Source organism: Odontesthes bonariensis, chromosome 2, assembly GCF_027942865.1.
Source record: "Odontesthes bonariensis isolate fOdoBon6 chromosome 2, fOdoBon6.hap1, whole genome shotgun sequence".
NCBI lineage: Eukaryota > Metazoa > Chordata > Actinopteri > Atheriniformes > Atherinopsidae > Odontesthes > Odontesthes bonariensis.
Window position 1 is genome coordinate 43,046,669 of NC_134507.1, and position 20,047 is coordinate 43,066,715.

The 20,047-nt window shown below is 40.2% G+C and overlaps 1 protein-coding gene across 5 annotated transcripts in view; it reads right to left on the reverse strand.

Moving 5' to 3' along the window:
- gbf1 (golgi brefeldin A resistant guanine nucleotide exchange factor 1) overlaps window positions 1-18,970 on the reverse strand; it is a 104,563-nt gene extending 85,593 nt beyond the window's left edge. For 4 of the 5 annotated variants that reach the window (XM_075481982.1, XM_075481964.1, XM_075481945.1 and 1 more), the window contains exons 1-4: window positions 18,685-18,970; window positions 16,927-17,025; window positions 11,475-11,583; window positions 10,549-10,615 (exon numbers count right to left, since the gene is read on the reverse strand). In XM_075481982.1, the coding sequence (XP_075338097.1) occupies window positions 10,549-10,615; window positions 11,475-11,583; window positions 16,927-17,012 (262 nt within the window). In that variant the 5' untranslated portion in view covers window positions 17,013-17,025; window positions 18,685-18,970. The remainder of the gene's footprint in view (window positions 1-10,548; window positions 10,616-11,474; window positions 11,584-16,926; window positions 17,026-18,684) is intronic. The other variant, XM_075481972.1, reaches the window with a different exon arrangement.
- Window positions 18,971-20,047: the final 1,077 nt, after the last annotated feature.

Here is a 20,047-nt window from a genome sequence, read left to right on the forward strand (position 1 = left end):
TGGCAGGCTGTCTGGGGAGAGGACCCACTCCAATTAATCATGGCCATTTTAATGGGGACTTCTGCAACTGGCAGGCCAAATGCTTGTCATTGTACAACACCTGCATAATCCATGGCATCTCTCCATCAACAATCAATCACAATTACATACTGATGCAGCCAGTATTCTCTGGCACTGTAACATGTAGCTGGAAAGTTACGGATGCCTTCATTTTGTTCTCAGAAGTCAGGAAACACAAATCAACTGGGAATGAAGGTTTCAATTTTTTTGTAAGTTTTAGGATAAAAGATTATATGTAAAACTGGAAAACCTTAGGGTATCTTTAAATACAGGGAGTTTCTATAATGAGCGAGTACATTTTCCATTAGCTGTACTGACAAGGTGGCACATTTTGTACATATCATGTTACCATAAGATATATGTTTCAGCCGGAGCAGACGTCGGCAACAACAACACAACTAAACGAAGCATTGCAGTATTTCACTCAACTGGACAACAAAGCTGAATGCACATTATGCAGGATGAAGCTAGCTTACCACGGTGCTACTGCTTTTATTGTGGCTAATCGCTCGTGTGGCAGCAAACCACAAGAACAAATAACTTCTTTGGTGAGGAACGTTCGTTAAATGATGACATCACGATGACCTCACGACTAATAGACTTTAATTGGCTTGAATAGTCGACTTGGAAAATCCCTTAAAATGTCACTAAGATCAACACATATTTCCACATACTGATGACTCAAAATTACCTATTTCTATGTTAATTCCAAACATCAGCTTTCTACATGTGTGCACCACAAATAGAGAGCATTCTCCCAACTGTTATGGAAAAATATCTCTGAGGAAAGACTGCACTGTGAATGAATCAGCTGCGACGGATTCTTTACAGTGCATGAGAACTCGACACGAAGTTCAAAGTACTAATTGAATAAAAAGTATGAAGACTATTTCATCTAACAATTCAGAAATTTCTAAACAAAGCAAATAAATATATTAGTGGTGGGCATAGATTAATTTTTTTAATCTAGATTAATCTCACTGAAATCTTGAAATTAATCTAGATTAATCTAGATTAAAATGGCTCATTCAGGGGTCCGACAATCCGCGGCGTTCACGGAAACAGACGTGTAAACTTTGGTTCCTATCCAAACAATAGTCGTTTAATCCTGAGACTTGCAATTGCCGTGTCGAGTGCTTCAATACAATAGTGTAGTAACCCCAAGCATACCTTTCTCACTGCAATTAAGTTTTATTTCGGATTTATTTCGGATTTTATTTCGAATTTAGTTTATTTTCACAGCCGCCTCTGCTATTCCTGCTCTTCTCAGGTGTACCTAATGTAGTTTTACATAATTTGTAAAAGTGATGTATATCTTGTATAAAAAATTGTAAATAACAACACGCTTATTCGTGTCCCTGCCCTCACTTTGCTCATGTTTTTTTCCGCGGGGGTGCTGCACAGCCGCGGGGCCTTTAAGAATTGAACATTCTAAATGTGACGTCACGAGCTACCAAAGCAACCAAAGCAAATTCTCAAGCGAAGCTTCTCCAGCGAGTCAGCGACCTCTGCTACCAGGTAGCGGAGGTCGCAACATTAGGGCAGACCAGTTTATTCACATGCATGGCTCCAGCAGTTTCTCTAGCTTCGCCAACTTCTCATATTCAGCACTTGTTGGGAGGGCCAGATGGTGCTGCTGTTGAGATAGCGTTGTGTGCAGTGCGTCTCTGTTGCGCCACACGCGCAGTATCCTCCCTGCGGCCACCATATTAGGAGCGCTGTCTGTTCCAACAGGGCAGATTTTGTCAACTATCCCCCACAGATAAGCGACCTCCATAAACTGCCTAGCACAGGCTTCTGCAAAGTAGCGTTCTTCTGTTTTAATCACACCTAACGGCAGACAAAGTACATCAGCCCACACCCGAGCTAAAATATCAAGGTAAAAGTCATCACAGTTTGCTTAGGCTACCTATTTTGACCCAGTTCCCAACCCAACTTTGAGAATAGATTAACGGCGATATTTTTTATATCGCCCGATAAGACTCTCAAATTATCGCAGCACGTTAAAGCGGCACTATGCAACTTTCAGTAATACGGGTTTTGTTTACTATGCAATACACACCCCAAAGCTGTAGGGGGAGCTCCGTAGAAAATAAGGCGACAGTCTAGCCATATTATATATTACTACTCTAGAAGCTAACCGCATTCAATTTAGCCGTCGACAGCTAATGGAGAGAGGTGTGTCTTATCAGGCTCCCTGGCTCGGCTCAGAGCCCTTTAGACCTGCCGTGAAGCAGTAGTTCTCGGCTCTCGTGTGTCGCGAGACTTCCAGAGGTAAACAAAGCACGCGGCGCCACAGGCAAAGTTGCAAGCGCTGTTTCGGGCTAGGGCCACCAGATGGAGATGGAAATGTCACCGTTTTCATCAGAACGGGTCAGCCAAGCAATCTGATGATTGCCAAGCAATTTTATGACCATGAAAAAGTTGCATAGTGCCGCTTTAACGCCGATAACGGCCCACCACTAAAATATATATATATATATATATAACGTCAATCAATAATTGATGGTTTAGCTCCACTATATTTTTTTAAATACATGTTTAATGAAATGAAAATGAAATGAAAAAATAATTCAATCGCAAAGGGAGAAATAATCTTTTCTCCCCCATTATCAGCAGTCCTTTGTATGGCTATTAATACAAGCAGGAATAAACTCCTGTACTGCATGTGTTGATCACATGCTTATAGAAATCATTTATGGTAAAGTGTCAACTTAAACTATTCCAATGTGACATTAATGCAAGTCATGACTCCATGTACTGAGTTTATCGTCTTTTGACCATATAAAAATAACACTGACAGCAGGAATGAGAATCTAACTCGTGATATAATGCTTAAAGCCAGGAGACACCAAGGCCACACAGCAGACATGCTAAACATTGCCATGAGGCAGATTCTCCTGCGCGCAGAATGCCCTCATGAGTAAACATTTTTACATAAGTGGCTAAGCGACATGAATCATGGTTCCTACTTCTCAGCATTTGCCAGCTGCCTTCTGGTGCTTCAATTGGGAATGATATATGTGTAAAGATCAGGTGGCATGGAAGAGGACAGGAGGGGGTCAGAGGGTTAGGGAGGGGCTAAGGAGCACAAACAGATGCCAAATACTTGGGCTGCGACCCCTGGAGACCCGTCTGTGCTGATCTGACCACAGCTGGGGACTGACACAACACATACATACACACACTTGACCTTGAAATGAGACAAAGAGGGATGGCATGTGCCCCTTAACTCTTAATGACTGACAATATGGCAAAAACCACTGAAATTAATAATATCACTAATGCATTGATTAGATGATACAAAAACAGAAAGAAGACATTTTAAAACAAAAATATCGCCGTCGGAGCCTTTATTTTATGTGACAATAAAAATGTGTGTCATTCTTTAAGTGTAACATTAAGTGCTGGGGCCTCAAACTGCATGACTTAACGTAAATAATTTTTGCCATTATTCTGCAATTCCATTGCAAAATTAGGACTGCTTTGTGCTTTGCTTTGAGGAAACCAGATAAATTATTGTAAAGGTCAGCTGGAGAGTGATCAAATCATGCTCCACCATGTTCATACTGCAACTCAACTATCTACCTCTGGTGCAGTGCTGGTGATTCGAGTCAATTAGAGTTGTGCTTGTGAATTTCATTAGTGACTGGATGAAAAGGAAAAAGCTGTCAGTCAAAAGGCCACTCTAGCTATGTATCTAGGGAGCTGCAAGGGGCTCTAAACCTGTATTTGTATGAATAAAAATGAAGGGATTTAGGAGCTGACTGTTTCTTCAGCAGACTTGTCAAAAATCTGACCTTCGCTGCAGCAGAGGGGGTTGATAGAAAAGGAGAGTGAGAGGTAAGAATGGAAGATTTGAAACGCTGAGGCTCAGTGGCTTCTGCATAAAGAGGTGAAACTGAAAGAATAAAATCTTTTTCAGGAAAGAGAGGTTGCTCTACACACCTTTTTACTCTCCGATGTACAGCGAAGAAATAAAAGAAATCCACAGAATTATTCAACAAGTGAGAAGGGCAGATATTTCTTTGTGATGCCAATCTTCTAAGAGAAAGACCCAAGTGAGATGTCAAGTAAGACACCAAAACGGTTTTCACACATGAACACCGGAGACGTTCAGGAGAAAGTGTGGACAACTTGGTTGGGTGTTTTTCTACCGTTGCTGTTCACACAAGGATATCACAGCTGAGAGATGCGCAATCCCAGCTGAAAATGGAGAGGGGGGGGGTGCAGTGGCAAAGGGTGTCTACAGAGCCCAGGAGGCAGCCCGTCGTGCAGAAAATATGCTGAAAATCACCATGTTTCCTTTATGATACATTGAGAGGAGTAGACCGGGCTTCTTATTGTGTTGAGCGGAGCAGAGCATGCATCTGTACTTCTGCAGCAGCAGAGAAAATTCCAAAGAATACTTTTGCTTTCTATTGTGAAATATACAAACTGAAAAGGACCGTGTAGAAAATTCTCCTACTGAACTGAGAGTCCTAATACAGGATGTGAACAATTATCCGCAAATTTAGAGAATTTGCTTTCCTCATCCTTAACATCATTTATGTAACAACGTGTTCCACAAGTTTGAAGAGTTTCTTAGTAAGATAAAAAAGTACCACAATACTTCAAGTCAGTACAAATGTAAAGACAGATGCTGACCACTGAGCTGTGGAAAGCACTCAATTATATGGGTCTAATGAGGTTAGGGATGGAGCATTAGATATCAGGCCCAATCCAAACCGTGCCATTTAAATCAGAGCAAAGGCTCCCACTTCCTGAGGCTGATTTGCTTGGCTGAAAGAGCAAGGTGGAGCTGAGGCTTTACAACACATGGTCCATCGCTGCCCCTGGTCCAACTGTGCTGCCATTGTTCCGGAGACGAGAAAGGACCTTATATTTTCCAAGAGTTGAAGGAAACTTTTTTCTTGCTTTGAGAAAAGAGAGACAACACTTCCTTTCCCAGAACAATTTATCTTTCGGCTTGACAAGACTCCCTGCTATATTTACTCAACTAAAATTGCAGATGATATACTTCCAGCTGCAACACTCTCCACCTCCATGGCACATGGTCCTGTCAATCACACTGGTTTCAACAAAACAGAGGTGCCAGAGTACTGAAATCCTCAAACACACCAAGAGCGCCACAGAGAAAGATGGAAAGAAAGAAAATAAGAGCAGAAAAACAAAAAAGGAACTGCGAAATCTTGTGGGGACTAATTCCTTTTTCTGTTCGTGGTTGGCTTTTGTTGTTACAGGGAGCGAGATACACATTCGAATGAATGGAATTACTGAGCTTTCATTAAGCAGACAGCTGGGCAGCTGCAAAGCCTCGAAGCAGCAGCAAAACACAGCCCACCCGCAAGATTTTCTACCAAAATATAGCTATGTGTCCGTGTAAAAGACAAAGCCAGAGAGATCTATTAGTTTGTTATAGTACTGGGAAACAAAACAAATTGATCAGCCTATCAAGGATAGAATTCACCTCTACTGTGGTTGTTTGATCTCCATTTAGCTTCTTATGAGCTCATAAACGCAACCTTTAAGGGGCTGGATGAACAGGAGATTTTGGCTCAAGGACGGAACACGGCCTTTAAAATGCTTGTTTATTTTGTGTAAACGTCCTTAAAAAAAAAATACCAAAATCAATTTCCATTCTGGTTAAATACAGTAATGGGATCAGAGATATATGTTTTTTTTATGATTTGATAGCCAAAGAGAAATGCTTCAAGGGAGAGGAAAAGGAAAGAGAAGGGTTAACGAGTATGCTGGATTCTTCTACAGCCAGCAGCGCCTGTCCATCTCGCAGTGGCAGAGGAATTCCCTGGAGGAAGGCTGCAGCAGTGGGGGCTTACTACAATGCAGCTCCATGTGTTGCATCTTTCCCATTGCTCACATCTTCTACAAGTGGAGTTGTAGAGCTTTGAGAGCTGCCAGGATTCTCATTGCAAAGGAATGTAGGATTGCCCTGAGAGCCAGCTTGGATCTTAGAGGAGGGGGGGAAGGGGGGGGGGGGGGGGGTCAAAAATGGCCAAAAAGCACCATTGTTCAGACACTCAAACTCACCAGTGATCAGTAACCACACAGTGATAGTATGATTGCCCTTTTTACTTTCTAGCTTTATCATGATTTATCATGTTCATATTCAGTATTCTAACTGCAAACCTGCAGCTAATGGAATCAGATAATAGGGGTATTCACAACGGCTTTGCACCACTTAGAAATGACCTCAAATAGAGAAACTGGATCACCTGAGGGAGATTAAATAATCTAAGCATTTTAATAGTTCCAGATCACACAAAATGCAGAAAATATAGAAACATACAAGACTGAACATATCAGTCAGTTATCAAAATATTTATTTATTGGCTCTGAAAATCATCTGCACACACTGCTGATATTTCTGGTCATCACAATATGGCCTAAAGTGGTACACCGATTCTGTTGCTGAATCCCACTGAGGCTCATTCTTTTAACCTAAACATGAGCTAAAGAAATCTGCGAAATCTGCAATATCTGCAAGCCATTGGCCCACCACAGTCATATACTTGTTTCTATTATTGAGTTTATGAAGCACTTGGGGATAAGGAAGCCTTGCAAGCAATTTCAGAAACATTTCTTTTTTCTTTTAGATGCTAATCACTCGCCGGCATTATTCCAAATTCCTAGAAAATTCCCAGACAGTACCTCGAAAAAGAAAAAAAAGCTTTAAAAATTAGCTGAAAATTTACTATAAAGAGCCATATCAGCACCAGACAGTAATACCACCAATATTCAACATGTACTCAGCATTCAGCTTCAGAACAATGGGCCTCATGCAAGAACTGTTCGTACGCACAGATTTCAGTGTTTCCCACAGATGTGAAGGCAATGTGTGGTGGTGGGCCACGGGGGGGGGGGGGGGGAAATAAAAATTCTTCAAAATAATTCCTTCATTAATAATTGCTCACACAGAACTTTATTGTATTAACCCATAAGAGCCCAGACCCATTTCTACTTAAATGAAAATTAAAGGGGTTATAACACAGACTAAATAGACCACATAGAACCCATTTCAGAATTTTTTTCCAGAATACCACCCCCCACTGTCAGAGATCTGTAATGTGACATAGGCTATATGTCACATTGGGAGTTAAGAACCTGGATAATTTCTCCATCAAGGAAAATTATGGGGGACGTAAGGATGTGTGACACCTGTGTCACGGTGGGTGACACAGGTGCGGCTTATCTGCAGATTTTCACATCTTCATTGTAAACAAATGATTAACATAGCTAATTACACTGGTGGGACTGTTCAGCTGTTTCAGACTGATACCTCCGGTTCAGGCTGCTCCTCATCCTCAACACGCACGTCTCTCTTTCAATCGCGGCAAATATTTTTCAATACTCATCTGGATTGAAGCAGCAAACATTCAGTGTAAGAGTTTAAAAAAACTACTTTATTTGATTCACAGCTGCTAGTGTTTTGACCTCGACAACCCAACTACATTATTTATTTATTTATTTTTACGACAAACTTGTGACTAGTTAACTTTATAAAGAAGGCGTAATCGCTTGTTTGCTATGGGTCGGGACGGGACAACATTGTATTCAAAATATAAAATATTTTTATAGGACTTTTTAATGTGTGATTTTATAAAGGTGCACGTGATACCAACCTTTCGTGAATTTCGCCAGCCGACTTCTTTCGGTTGAGCCAGAGCTAATCTAACGCGACGCTGAAGCTAGCAAGCTTCCAGGGAAGCACGGAGGGGAGGGGCTGTGTGTGTGTGTAGGCTATGCGAGAGAGACGCAAGGGACAGAGAGACTGAGGGAGAGCAGGTTAAGGAAATGCAGCTGAACGAATACGAGTATTTTTTAAATAGCGTTAAATTAAAATAATAATAACGAAACGCAATATGTGGCGGCCGGTGTTGAATCTGTGGCGCACCGCCACAAATTAGTCTATGTGTGGGAAACACTGGATTTGTTCTTAAGTCGTGCGTACGAGTGATTTAAGAGAATTTGCGCATTCACCAATCTTTTCGTATTTTACGTTTTCTTTCAGGTACGAACAGAATTTACGAGTGATCCAGAGCTGTCGTAGGAGTTTCGTAAAATAGTCCGCTGTTATTCAAATCACGTTTGCTTGACTAATGGATTGTATATTTAATTACTTTGAAGAAAACATAAATAAATATACATTATACCCCATAATTATGCTGACATTATTCTGTTTGACTTAAATTGTGCACTAATTGAAGGTTAATTTGAATCTGTAACGGGAAACGCAGCGGCTGTCTTGCTACTTTTGGATGCCTTAGCGCGTCAGGCTCTTGGAAGAGACCGTGTGGAGACAGACAAATGGCTGACATCGCGATTAAGATTCCCAAGAACTGTGCTGCTACAAATATGCAGCTTGCTAGAGCCACGACTCCAGAGAAAAACACGCCGATCAAACCCAATTCCACCACGCGTCCAGGTCCTCACCACCCTTGGATTTTTGGCCACTGGAACCTTTCAGAGGGAGATTGGAGACAGATCGGGGGTGTCCCAGTCCTCTGTGAGTCGTGCGCTCCCCTTGGTCATCAAAGCTCTCATCAGTTTATCACCCATGGTACATCAAATTCCCATACACCGCTGTCCAACAAGTACAAATTAAAAGGGACTTTCATGCTGTGGCTGGACTGCCAAACATAATCGGAGCAATAGACTGCACACATATACGCATCAAAACACCCGTGCTGTCGTGGAGCGCACTGAGCTGAAGGCCAGGTGGGTGTGTCTCGATTCCTCGTTCATGGCGCAATATTGCCATGAACGAGGGTCTCCACCTGAACCAGCCCAGGCAGACCAGAAGGCGTGGTGCCAGAAGACCCCCCTCATGGACCACCCCATCAAAGTGCCATCATGATGAGGCAACAACTGATTGCACGGCTTTAGTTGCAGTCATCGAGCGCCTGGCCATGGCGAGACGTTATTTTTTTTAAGCCATTTTCATATCAAACCATTTATTTTTTTATTTCGGTGACATGTTATTAACAGCACTCCTAATTGCTTCCCATTTCTACCCTTTATCAGGTCCCGTAATTCCACTGCTGACGCTGCTAAAAATGACAGATTTTCCTTTTTGGATCTCTGAAAGCAGAACTTCAGTCTCAGAGCCTGTAAAGTTGTTCTTTTTGCTCCTTGATGCCATTCTCATGACTCAACACTTCCTGGCACAGGAGCGAGGAAGCACTGCCTTATATGGTATCATTTTGGGCGTGGAGTATGCAAATCTACTATCCTCGTGCACGTGAACTTAGATACACACAGCTGTGATTCATCATTTACGCAAGTCGTTTACACACTTTTTCCCAAGTTAAGAGCGCTTGTTGAATCTGACGTGGCGTGTTCGTACAAGACCTTCTTACGAAAAAAGTGAGAGAAATGTAGAATAAAAATACGAAAATGTTCTTGCATGAGGCCCAATGTGTCATTTGCAAAGTTGTAGGAAAAGTAAGAAAACAGAGCAAAGAAGAAAAGAAAAGAAAACAAAGGGGAAAGTTACAGAAAAAGCTCCCTCGGACTCTCATAGATTTTTATCTGCACTTGTTCTACAAAAAGCTCAGTGAAGCATTTGCTTTTTCTTAACACTGTGCGACCACTTGTTACCGAGAATCATAGCAAATGCACTGTGGAGAAAAACAGGCCTCGTGCATTTGAATGAAATTGACTGACAGTAATACTGTTAAACCCTGGGATTTCTTACAGATCTCCTGAAAAAAGACCCGATGAAGTTGGAAAGTATTATTGACGGGTGTGAATAAACAGCCCCTTCCTGAACAGACAAAGAATAGCATCCAGTGCGATAAAAGTGCTGACTCGCTGAGGTTTATACAAATAATATGTTATGGTGGGTTTTGTTTTTTGGTGTTCTTTTTCTTGAATCTTGAAAGCGATTAATCGTTAATGAACAGCAACAGAGTAAATCTTGATTTCAGGCGAGGGAACTCATTTTTGAGAATCACTGGGAAAAGGTTCCACAGTCAGCATGTTGTAATTTAACTGTTCTTAGAGCAAACTGCTCTTCTGTACCTCCTCTCAACTATGTTTTTGTGCCTTTGAAATTTTTTGAAAGGAGATTTCGGACAACTTAAGGTCTTTTAGGAGGGATGCTCCTGTTGCTTGATCTTTAAACGAATGCATATCCCTTGGAATCTATTCCAACAATAGCAACAACTGTCTAGAATGCACAGTGACCTAAAAAATACAACAATGTAAGAGTGTAAAAAAATCCCCTGAGTGTACTTAGTGTTGTGTCCAGTAACACCTGTACATGAACTTCCTGTTCTTCACCTGGACAGGTAAGCTGTTAGTATGTATTATCTAAATAAACAGTAGTTGTGTGTTAGCTTGTGCTGATAGTTTCACCTTGAAAACAGATGACCAGCTTTGATGAATGGTGTTGGACGAGAAATCATCTAAACTGGTAGTGATCCCAACAAGTACAGAAGTGTATTACCTCCCCGCCCAACATACCTTTTATGTTATTGAGTATTTCCTTAAGTTGGCTGAAGCTGTTGAGTAATGGGTCCTGTTCTTCATCCTAGGCAGAAAACACCAGAAAAAGAATATGATGGGTGCACAGAAGGCTATCAGAGACACAATATATCAATATGCATTACAATTCATTTGATAGTTGTAGTCATGAGTTATTTACCTAATATTTGTGAATCTAATCTTAAAGGGATAGTTCGCCTCTTTTGACATGAAGCTGTATGACATCCCATATCAGCAACATCATTTATGAACATCTTCTTACCCCCTGCTGTGTCCTGTGAGCAGAGTTCCAGCCTCGTTTTGGCGTTGATGAAGGTAGTCCGGCTAGTTGGCTGGGGCTTAAAAAATAAAGCGTTTTGCTTCTCAAAACAATATGCGTTCAAAAGAGTAATACATTTGCATCACAAAATCGTTCATCCAGAAAAAGTCAGACCTCACAATCACTTGGCGCAATTTTCTCTCCTCCCTTCGTATCACTGCCTGCTGTGTAGACCGTGCAGACCGAAGTGCAGAGCGAGCAGTCCCCTGCTTCCGAGCAGCAAACACCGTAACAGGCGCAGCTATCGGCAGGTGGCTGAACGCAGTGATACGAAGGGAGAGAAAATAGGGCCAAGCGATTGTGAGGTCTGACTTTTTCTGGATGAACGATTTTGTGATGCAAATGTATTACTCTTTTGAACGCATATTGTTTTGAGAAGCAAAACACTTTATTTTTTAAACCCCAGCCAACTAGCCGGACTACTTTCATCAACACCAAAATGAGGCTGGAACTCTGCTCACAGGACGCACAGGGGGTAAGAAGATGTTCATAAATGATGTTGCTGATATGGGATGTCATACGGCTTCATGTCAAAAGAGGCGAACTATCCCTTTAACAAAGTTAAAAATCAGTAAAAACAGCATACCAGTGAAGTATGGGTGTTCCATCTGGAGTTCCTCTTTATAGCTCCAACGACAGTGGTAATTTCACCCTGCACGATGTAAATATTCTTGTCCACCATGCTGCCTTTCTGCCTGAAAAGAATAAAACAGAAGATGTCAGTATGAGCTGAGCTGAAATATCTAGCAATGCATCTAAATTTGTCTCAATATATTTCATCTTCTAATTACTATATAACTGTGCGTAATTACCTTTTCATTCATAAATACAAGCAGTCAGATCAAAACCAGTCATTCAATGAGCCACCATAGTACTGTACATATCGTAGATTTGAGGCATCTTTCATGTGATGGTTACTCTTTGCTTAGCGAGTTTTCACAGAGTTAGAGAGCAATGCTACAGCACCTCCACAATGGTTGGCTGGTTAGTCAGGCTGGCTTTAGGTTAAAAACAGCTAAAGTACTTCCTGATATTAGTTGCATATCAAAAGAATTTCATTTTTTGCATAGCAGATTTTTCATATCACGTTTTTTTTTTTGCAGTTCAAATAATCTAAAGTGTTTCCAGATGCCAGGTGGTTCGTTAAATGTTTTAAAATCGCTCTTCTTGTCAAATAGTCAGTGTGAATTTGAGCATTAAAAAAAAAAACACCTGGATCAAATAGAACATCCAACAACACTAAGAGCTAATGTGAGTCCTGTTAAAGATCTACGTGCACTGAATATAACCCGAGTGTTTCTAATGACACAAATACAGTATGTAGGCTCAAAAAACACCAGGAGTAGTTAAAGGTAAAATCCTTTACATGAGATGGTTAAACACCAATTTCATCTAAGGTCTAAAAATGAAAATGTGACGTAAATCCGAAGTTTAATGTATATCAAAATTAAAGACATCAAGCTTTAAGTCAAAGTCTGGGAATTCTCACACTGAAAATGCACACAGGACCTAAGAACTAAACAGCACATTTCCTTGTCCATCTTGATAATGCCTTAAACAAATATGGAAAACCAAACAGAATCAGATTGACACGGTGTTCATGTTTGACAAGCAGAACAGTTCAAAATGGTTAGATTAACCTTTTTTCTAGTGTCATCAAAGTCGTAGCCGATAAGACTCTTATTCAGAAATAAGATTTACGAGTAAAAGGACTGGGTGACCTGGGCCATTTTCTATTAAATTCACTAAGTCCATTCAAAACAATAATCGGTTAACAATATGAAAAAGGTAAAGGCAATAAAAGTAAGGACACACTGACAGACTTCAAACTGACAACTTCATGATGCAATGTTCTCTAACAGAATACAGCTGCAAAGCGCTCAGTGGCAGCGCTTCCTTTCCAACTGTACAGGCCTGGAAGGCTAATGGACTTTTTTCTAATGACACAAACAGCAACAGCAAAAAACATCTATTTGTTACGAAATAAATGATGACTGCAATTAAGAAGAAGAAGAATTAAAGAAGGGTAATAATAATAATAATAATAATGATGACATGAAGAACATTGTGTAAAGGCTGATTTATGGTCGCCTACGGAGATGCTCTCCGTCGCTTGCGTGCGTCGGCCAACATTCCTATTTATCCGTTGAGGAGACGGAGACTCGCGGAGATCGCAAGGGTTGTGATTGGTCGGCTAACAACATCATTTCTGGAATCACTTTTCCGGTTAAGCTCCTTCCTCTCAGAACAACAACACCGCCATTTTTGAAAGAGTTTACTGTGTGCCGGTCAACATTTGGTCAAAATTATTTGCATTTCAAAATCAATAAGCTCCAACTCCAACAACAGTCTTTATCTCGCGCGCGCCATCGTTCACTGTGAGGAGTGGAACGGAGCCGGAAGGTAAACAATCAATCAACGACGTTCACCATAGACTTCGCGAGATTGGGTCGTTTAACGTAGCGACGCCTACTGATCGGGAGGTGAATTGCCTTGCGTATCCGACAGCCCGACGGAGAACTTCGAAAGGACGGAGAGCCTCTCCTTGACTACGGAGGCGGATTGACGGATAGCGACGAAGAAGCATACTGAGGCCTTTAGTCAGACCAAGACAATATAAATATAATTACAGCCGAATTCCTCTGTTCTTTTGTCTGGCAGTCGTTGGCGGTATCAGTGATGGACAAGAGGCTGAGTACGGGAAGTGGTCAGCAATTTTGTGGCATGGTCCAGAAACAATTACCTCATCTTGAATACAAACAAAAGAGATGAGCCATTTCCAAGAAGGGACAGAACAAACTGGATTTCTTAAGTACTGATAAACAAGGCTGAAGATGTGCTGGGGACTGGAGACCCTGCAGTGATTGTTCAAAGAAGAATCCTGTACAAGTCCATGTACATAATGGACAATACTGCCCACCCTCTACATAACATAGTGTTAAAACAGTGTGTTCAGTAAAAAACTTCCTTTTTTCATTCCTGGTCATTTCCATAGAATGTATCCTGTACATGATTACTGGCTCCTTTATCTCGTATTTGCTTGCAGAGCCTCGGGCAACAATAGCAGCCTCGAAACATCTTGTACACGCCACTCGTCCAATGCAATGTGTTTGAGCTTTTTTAAATTTGCATTTTGGAAAGGAAAATATGAACTGTTACAGTGAGATTAAGGTTCCTGTGTGTAACCCACATTGTGATGCACAGATGACGGTCAGCTGTGGTTTGGGAGTGTTTAACTCCAGAAAAGTTGGTGATATTGAAACAACATGGCCATCGCTGTCTTGCAGTTTCACTCTAGCAAGATACTGATGCCAAATCTGAACTCTTGACTAAGCAAAAACCACTTAGAGAAGATTGAGATGGATGATATGACATCATTCATGTCATGCCTACCTTAATCACCCAACCTCAACCCCATAGAGTATGAATGAAGGGTTTGAACAATGCAGCCAACAATTCATCAAAGTTTGACATTTCTACGCAGCATATATAACATGTTTTTATACTTAATATCAGTACATAAAAAAATCCTTTCATAGTAGTAGTTCAATACGGAAGCCCAGAGCGGACGTGGTGCGTATAAACTTTTTTTTGATAGTTTTCTCGAGATAATTATGTCGTTTTCTCGAGATAACGAGTTCATTTTCCGATGGTTTTCAAGATCACGAGATGACGATATTTTCTTGAATGCTCATGATCAGTTTCTCAGTGTTCTTAAAGCCTTTCCAACAACGGACTCAAGCTGAAAATGTCAGATTTTAGATCAACGCATCAGATTTCACTTCTGTCGAGGTCTAACAGCTGAAATTGCAATTTGTTCGTCTTGTAGAGATAACTTTCATATCAGCCCGCGTCATTTAAGGAGACGTCTGGCTCGACTGCAGCTCAATAGGCGTTTACACCTCAGTGATCCTGCTGATATAGTCAACTTCATCAGTGACCAGCTGAGGGGACCAGGCAGTCTCCATGGTTACCGGATGATGCACAAGAGGTGCCGTTATCGTTTTCTCGCGATAACGAGATAAATAACTCGTTATCTCGAGAAAACGAAATAATTGTCACACCAGCGGGATTTGCTTTGTGCATTTTCACAAGCAGAATTGTTACACAAATGCCCCACATTCCATGTTTGATTCATAGGCTACTTTATTCAGTTTGCAATGAAAGGGGGGTAAAAATGGGCACACCTTTGCCAGAAATACATATAAACACATACAAACAGGGGCAGACTGGGGAGAAAAAGTGGCCTCGAAAACCATCGGTAAATTAACTCGATCATTGTTTTCTAGAGATAACAACATAATTATCTCGTTATCTCGAGAAAACAATCAAAAAAAAGTTTATACGTACCACGTCCGCTCTGGGCTTCTGTAGTTCAACAAGAATACTTATTTTACAAAAAATATTCTTACAACAAAAAAAAAGGTTGTTTCATTTTATAATTCAACATGCAGTAAGCATCTGAAAAAAAAAAAACAAGCAAACTACTACCTATGGAGTAGTTTGCTTGGAGTAGCTGAAATGATGGAATGCATTCACCATGGCATTGTGTCAATAAGCTTTTGCGATGTCACAACAATCCTTTTATCCAGAATCAATATTGTATTGATAACAGAAAGAGTCAGACAGCTACAGAAAACCCTCACCAGCACATCGCAAAGATTCTCAATGGTTTAAAGGTCTTAACTGAAAATGATGTCTCAGCTTGCCTAAACAATTCTCTTTGATTTGAGCCTGGTGAATCCAGATGCTGTACACACGAAAAAGCGTAGTTTAATAATCACAGAGTCTGTGTTTGCCTTTATTGCCCCGAACAAATACAATTTTGGAGAGTGAAACGAAATGAAATGTCTTTCAGGGTGAATATTTTCACAGACTCCAATTGTAAAGTTTATATGTGGACTGTAAATCTAGAGTTTTTGGTTTGCAATGTCTGGTTGAGCTCCATGGTCTGATAGCAGAATATGCACCACATTCCCCTTTCCAGAAAGGGCAACGAGAAATGGCAGATAAATATTGCCAGTGCAAACTTGCAAAAAGGCCCCTTTCACATGTTTGACATAAATGTACAATTACTCTCGACTTTATTGAAGAGCAGAGGTGTCAGAATGTGGTATGGAGTTGATTACATAATCTAAACCAGAACCAGTTGCCTACATACAAGGTTTTTGACTAAACCAGATCAGACCACCAGTTTTCGAAACACCTTTGAAAGTTAAGTGGTTGCAGTGAGCTGCTTCAGCAGCACACTGAGGTGAAGACAGCTATCTGATGTGATCACCTGTCAGTACTGTCCCTGAAGCTGCACACCTAACTATTTAGCAGGTGAGGGGAGATAACATATTCAAATTCAAATTCAATTCAAAAATACTTTATTTATCCCAGAGGGAAATTAAATGTTGATGTAGCTCAATTAAATCAAATATGACAGCAAGAACATTAAGATGGCCATTAAAATGGTTTGGACTATAATAGGCCATGTATTACTGCGTGTAAAGGGAAAAGAAAAATCTAATGTGGGGAAAAGAAGGTTGTCATTCAGTACACTCAGGTCAGCTGGTCAAGTCCATAGTCCAGACTAAACATGGAGAAGCAGCATTTAGCTGTTATGCTGCAAACAAGTGGAACAAACTGCCAGTGGAGATTAAACTTTCACCAAATGGAAACACTTTTAAATCAAAGTTAAAAACGTTTCTTTAATCATGCATGAAATCTGCACGGTATCTTAATCTATCCAGAATGTTGCTTGTTTTTAATCATTTTAGTTATTTTATTTGTTTCTCTTTATATTCTTTTATGTATTTTTAATGCTTCTTACACTCCCTGCTGCAATGCTTTTATTTTATGTAAAGCACTTTCAATTGTTTTGTACACGATATGTGCTATTCAAATAAATTTGACTTGACTATATTCGGATAATCAGCGCAACTTTTACTTTTTGTTTTGCCGCATAAAAATGCTGAACCTAGAATCAGAATCAGAATCAGAATAACTTTATTAATCCCTTGCGGGAAATTCTTATGTTGCAGTGCTCTCACCATTTTAACCATTTTAAGACATCTGGCATCATAATACAGCCCCCGCAGACCTTAGGCTTCTGGCATGTGACCGACACTTCATCCATCGTTCTTCTTGTCCTGATGCACCCATCACACACATCACAGAATATATGTGGACTCATCAGACAACCCGACCCTTATCCATTAATCCAGATTGCAATGTTAATGCTCCCTCTCAAATTTAAGAAATTTATTTTATTATACTCACTGATAAGTGGTTTTCTTAAGGCTACATAACTGTTTAGTCCCAATATCTTGAGTTCTCTTCATGTTGCATGTCTAGAAATGCTCTTACTTTCATTTTTAAAAATTGCCCTTAGTTCTACTTTGGATTTTCTTCAACTTGACTTCACCAGACATGTAAGTGATCATTCAAGATTTTCTTTTGCCAGCATTTATTCCTTGAAGATGGTTCACCGCTAACAGTTCTGAACCCAACCTCCGTAGTTTCCTGACTTGTTTCCTTTCCTTGACCCCTCTGAAACAGATTCACTTTTTTATTTTTTCCTCACCATCACAGGATATGTCTTCCAACTTGGTTCTTTCTACATCAGTTCCAGTAAAATAACACATTGACAACTGAAATATATTTCACTGCAGTACTTTTCCGATGCTCTTTCTTATTTGTTCAATTTAGTTGGTGACTTTTTTTTTTTTTTTTTTTTTGGTGACTTTGTGCATGTCAGGCAATGTATCGGTTCTTACAATTCAAGACAGTCAGTAATTATGGGAAGGACTGAGTAACTTGTGGTCGGGTCTGTTGTGTCAGATGTTTCATCTTTATCATTCAAAGAACCGTTTCCCTGTAAGTACTCAACATTTCTTCCATTCCCCTGCAACTGTGCCTTTGCTTAGCTTGTCTTAGTGATTGCAGACAGAGACGTGGGAGTTTATCATTTCATTAGACAATATTGTTTAAGTTTCAGAATTGTATTTTAGCGTGAATAAATAAAATCGACTTTTAATCCTCCATTGACATTACAGTTAAAAGTCATTTAGGCTAAAAATGACCTGTTCTTTAGGTCTGTGGCAATTCATCTCTCCACCTCATCTCATTCTGAATTTGTGAATGAAATTCGTTCCAGCACGTTTCACAGTAAACTCTGGGCTTCCTTCCTTGATCTCAGATGTCAAAGACAGCTTGTTCGTTTCACTTACTGATCATGACAGGCTCATTATCACATTTCTACGGAAGCTTTGTAACTTGTAAAATTAGCAGAACGAGGCAGTTTAAAACAACTTCAGTAACAATTCATCACATGCAGTGTATAGCTATTACGAAACCTCAAATGCACGTCGTGCTAGTGCAACATAACACAGCCATGCAAAACCCTAAGAATTATAAGTTTGACACTTTTAGCTGTTTGGTAAGAAAGGGAGCTAGCTAATTAGATCAAGACAGAGGCGTTGACGACACTGTGAAGCTAGTATGACATATCCACCAACATTGTGAGATGGAGAAACTGCTGACAGTCATCTTGGCAACACTGAAATTGCAGAATATATCTCGTGAATACTATTAAATGTATTTAAACAGGTCTCTTTACTTGCCAATTAGTTACAAATTACCTGCCCAGAACCCTGATAGCTAACCATCTACCTCAACTAGCTAGCGTGTAGCAAACATGTCTTCAAAGTCTACACTTATATACGTTTATGCATCCCTTTTATATCATAGAACAGAATCTTATCTATAAATACATCTTCGCACTAGTACAGAATAAAGAGATGTATTACCTTTGTGTGGCTTCTATCTTAAAAATGGAGTCCTGGTGTAGATGATGCTAGCCTTGCACGACAAGCTAGCACGCTAGCCGGCCAACAGTGAATGAAGAAGACCAAAATTCAATTCACTGTAACAGTCAGATAATTTAAAAATTTCGAACATTCCACTGTGTGATAACGTACTATTTCCAAAAAGTAGTTATTTATTCAATCTTGAAAAATTCCCCATAAGTGAATAAATTGAACAACTTCCTGTAGCTGTCAATCTGGTTCTGGTAAACACACTGACGTGGAAATACTGTGCAGTCTCAACCTAGCTTGACTACTGTTTTGATTGATGTGCTGCTGAACGGATTATTTAAAGATACTTACGAGTCTTAAAGATCCATGAATTTATGGTGTAGTCAAAGCTAAAGCTGTTGTAAAACTTGTTCGGTTATTTTTTTATAATTTAAAATGAAACTGATTTTGAAAGAAGAAAGTATCAATGTGTTACAGAGAGATGAGGGCGGGATAAAGCAAGAGGCATAAGAGTAAAGGTAGGTTGTACCGTGCTGATGACGAAAACATGGCCTGCATCTCCACCGAGGCTGCATTCCGAATGTAATCCCATTGCGAAGTCTGTCTGTAATCTCATTAACGTGATACTTTAATCAGCAAAAATCCAACTCTTAGAGCAGTATAACTGTGTGATCTGTATGTATTTTAATGTATTCATCTATTTTGCTTGTAATTTTGCCTTTACGTGGCATTCTCCACTTCTTTCCTGATCTGCTATTATTCATGCTGATCATTGAACACATAATGCATTGTCACTCTTATGGACATGGAAAGCCTCTTGTGAGCTCCATTTTCTAATTCAATTCATTTCCATTTTATTTATATGGTGCCAAATCACAGCAAATGTCATCTCAAGGCACTTCAAAGATGCAGTCCAATTCAGCCCAAATTACGATCCAGTTGATCATAATCCAATCAAATCCAATTCAATAAATTCCAAATTAGTCCAATTCAAACAGAACCAATGAAAAAAAGTTGCCTCTAAGGAAACCAGCAGATTTCACCAAAACTTCTCTTCAAGCCAATCCACCACCCTGATCATGTACAAGGCAACGGTCGAAAAAAAAAAAAAAAAGACCTCTCTCTTAAAAGGAAGAAACCTCGGAAAGAACAAGACTCAGGAAGGGTGGTCATCTGATTCAACCAGCTGGGGTTTGAGAGGACATGAAAGATGGCACAACAAGCACATAACACCATGCCAGGGATACTTGCTGAGAAAGAGAAACGCAAGTTAATGATAACAATATATGTCATATGTACATGAAGAGTAGATGTGAGGAAAGATGCATCATGATGGGAGGGTGTCTGCTTCCCG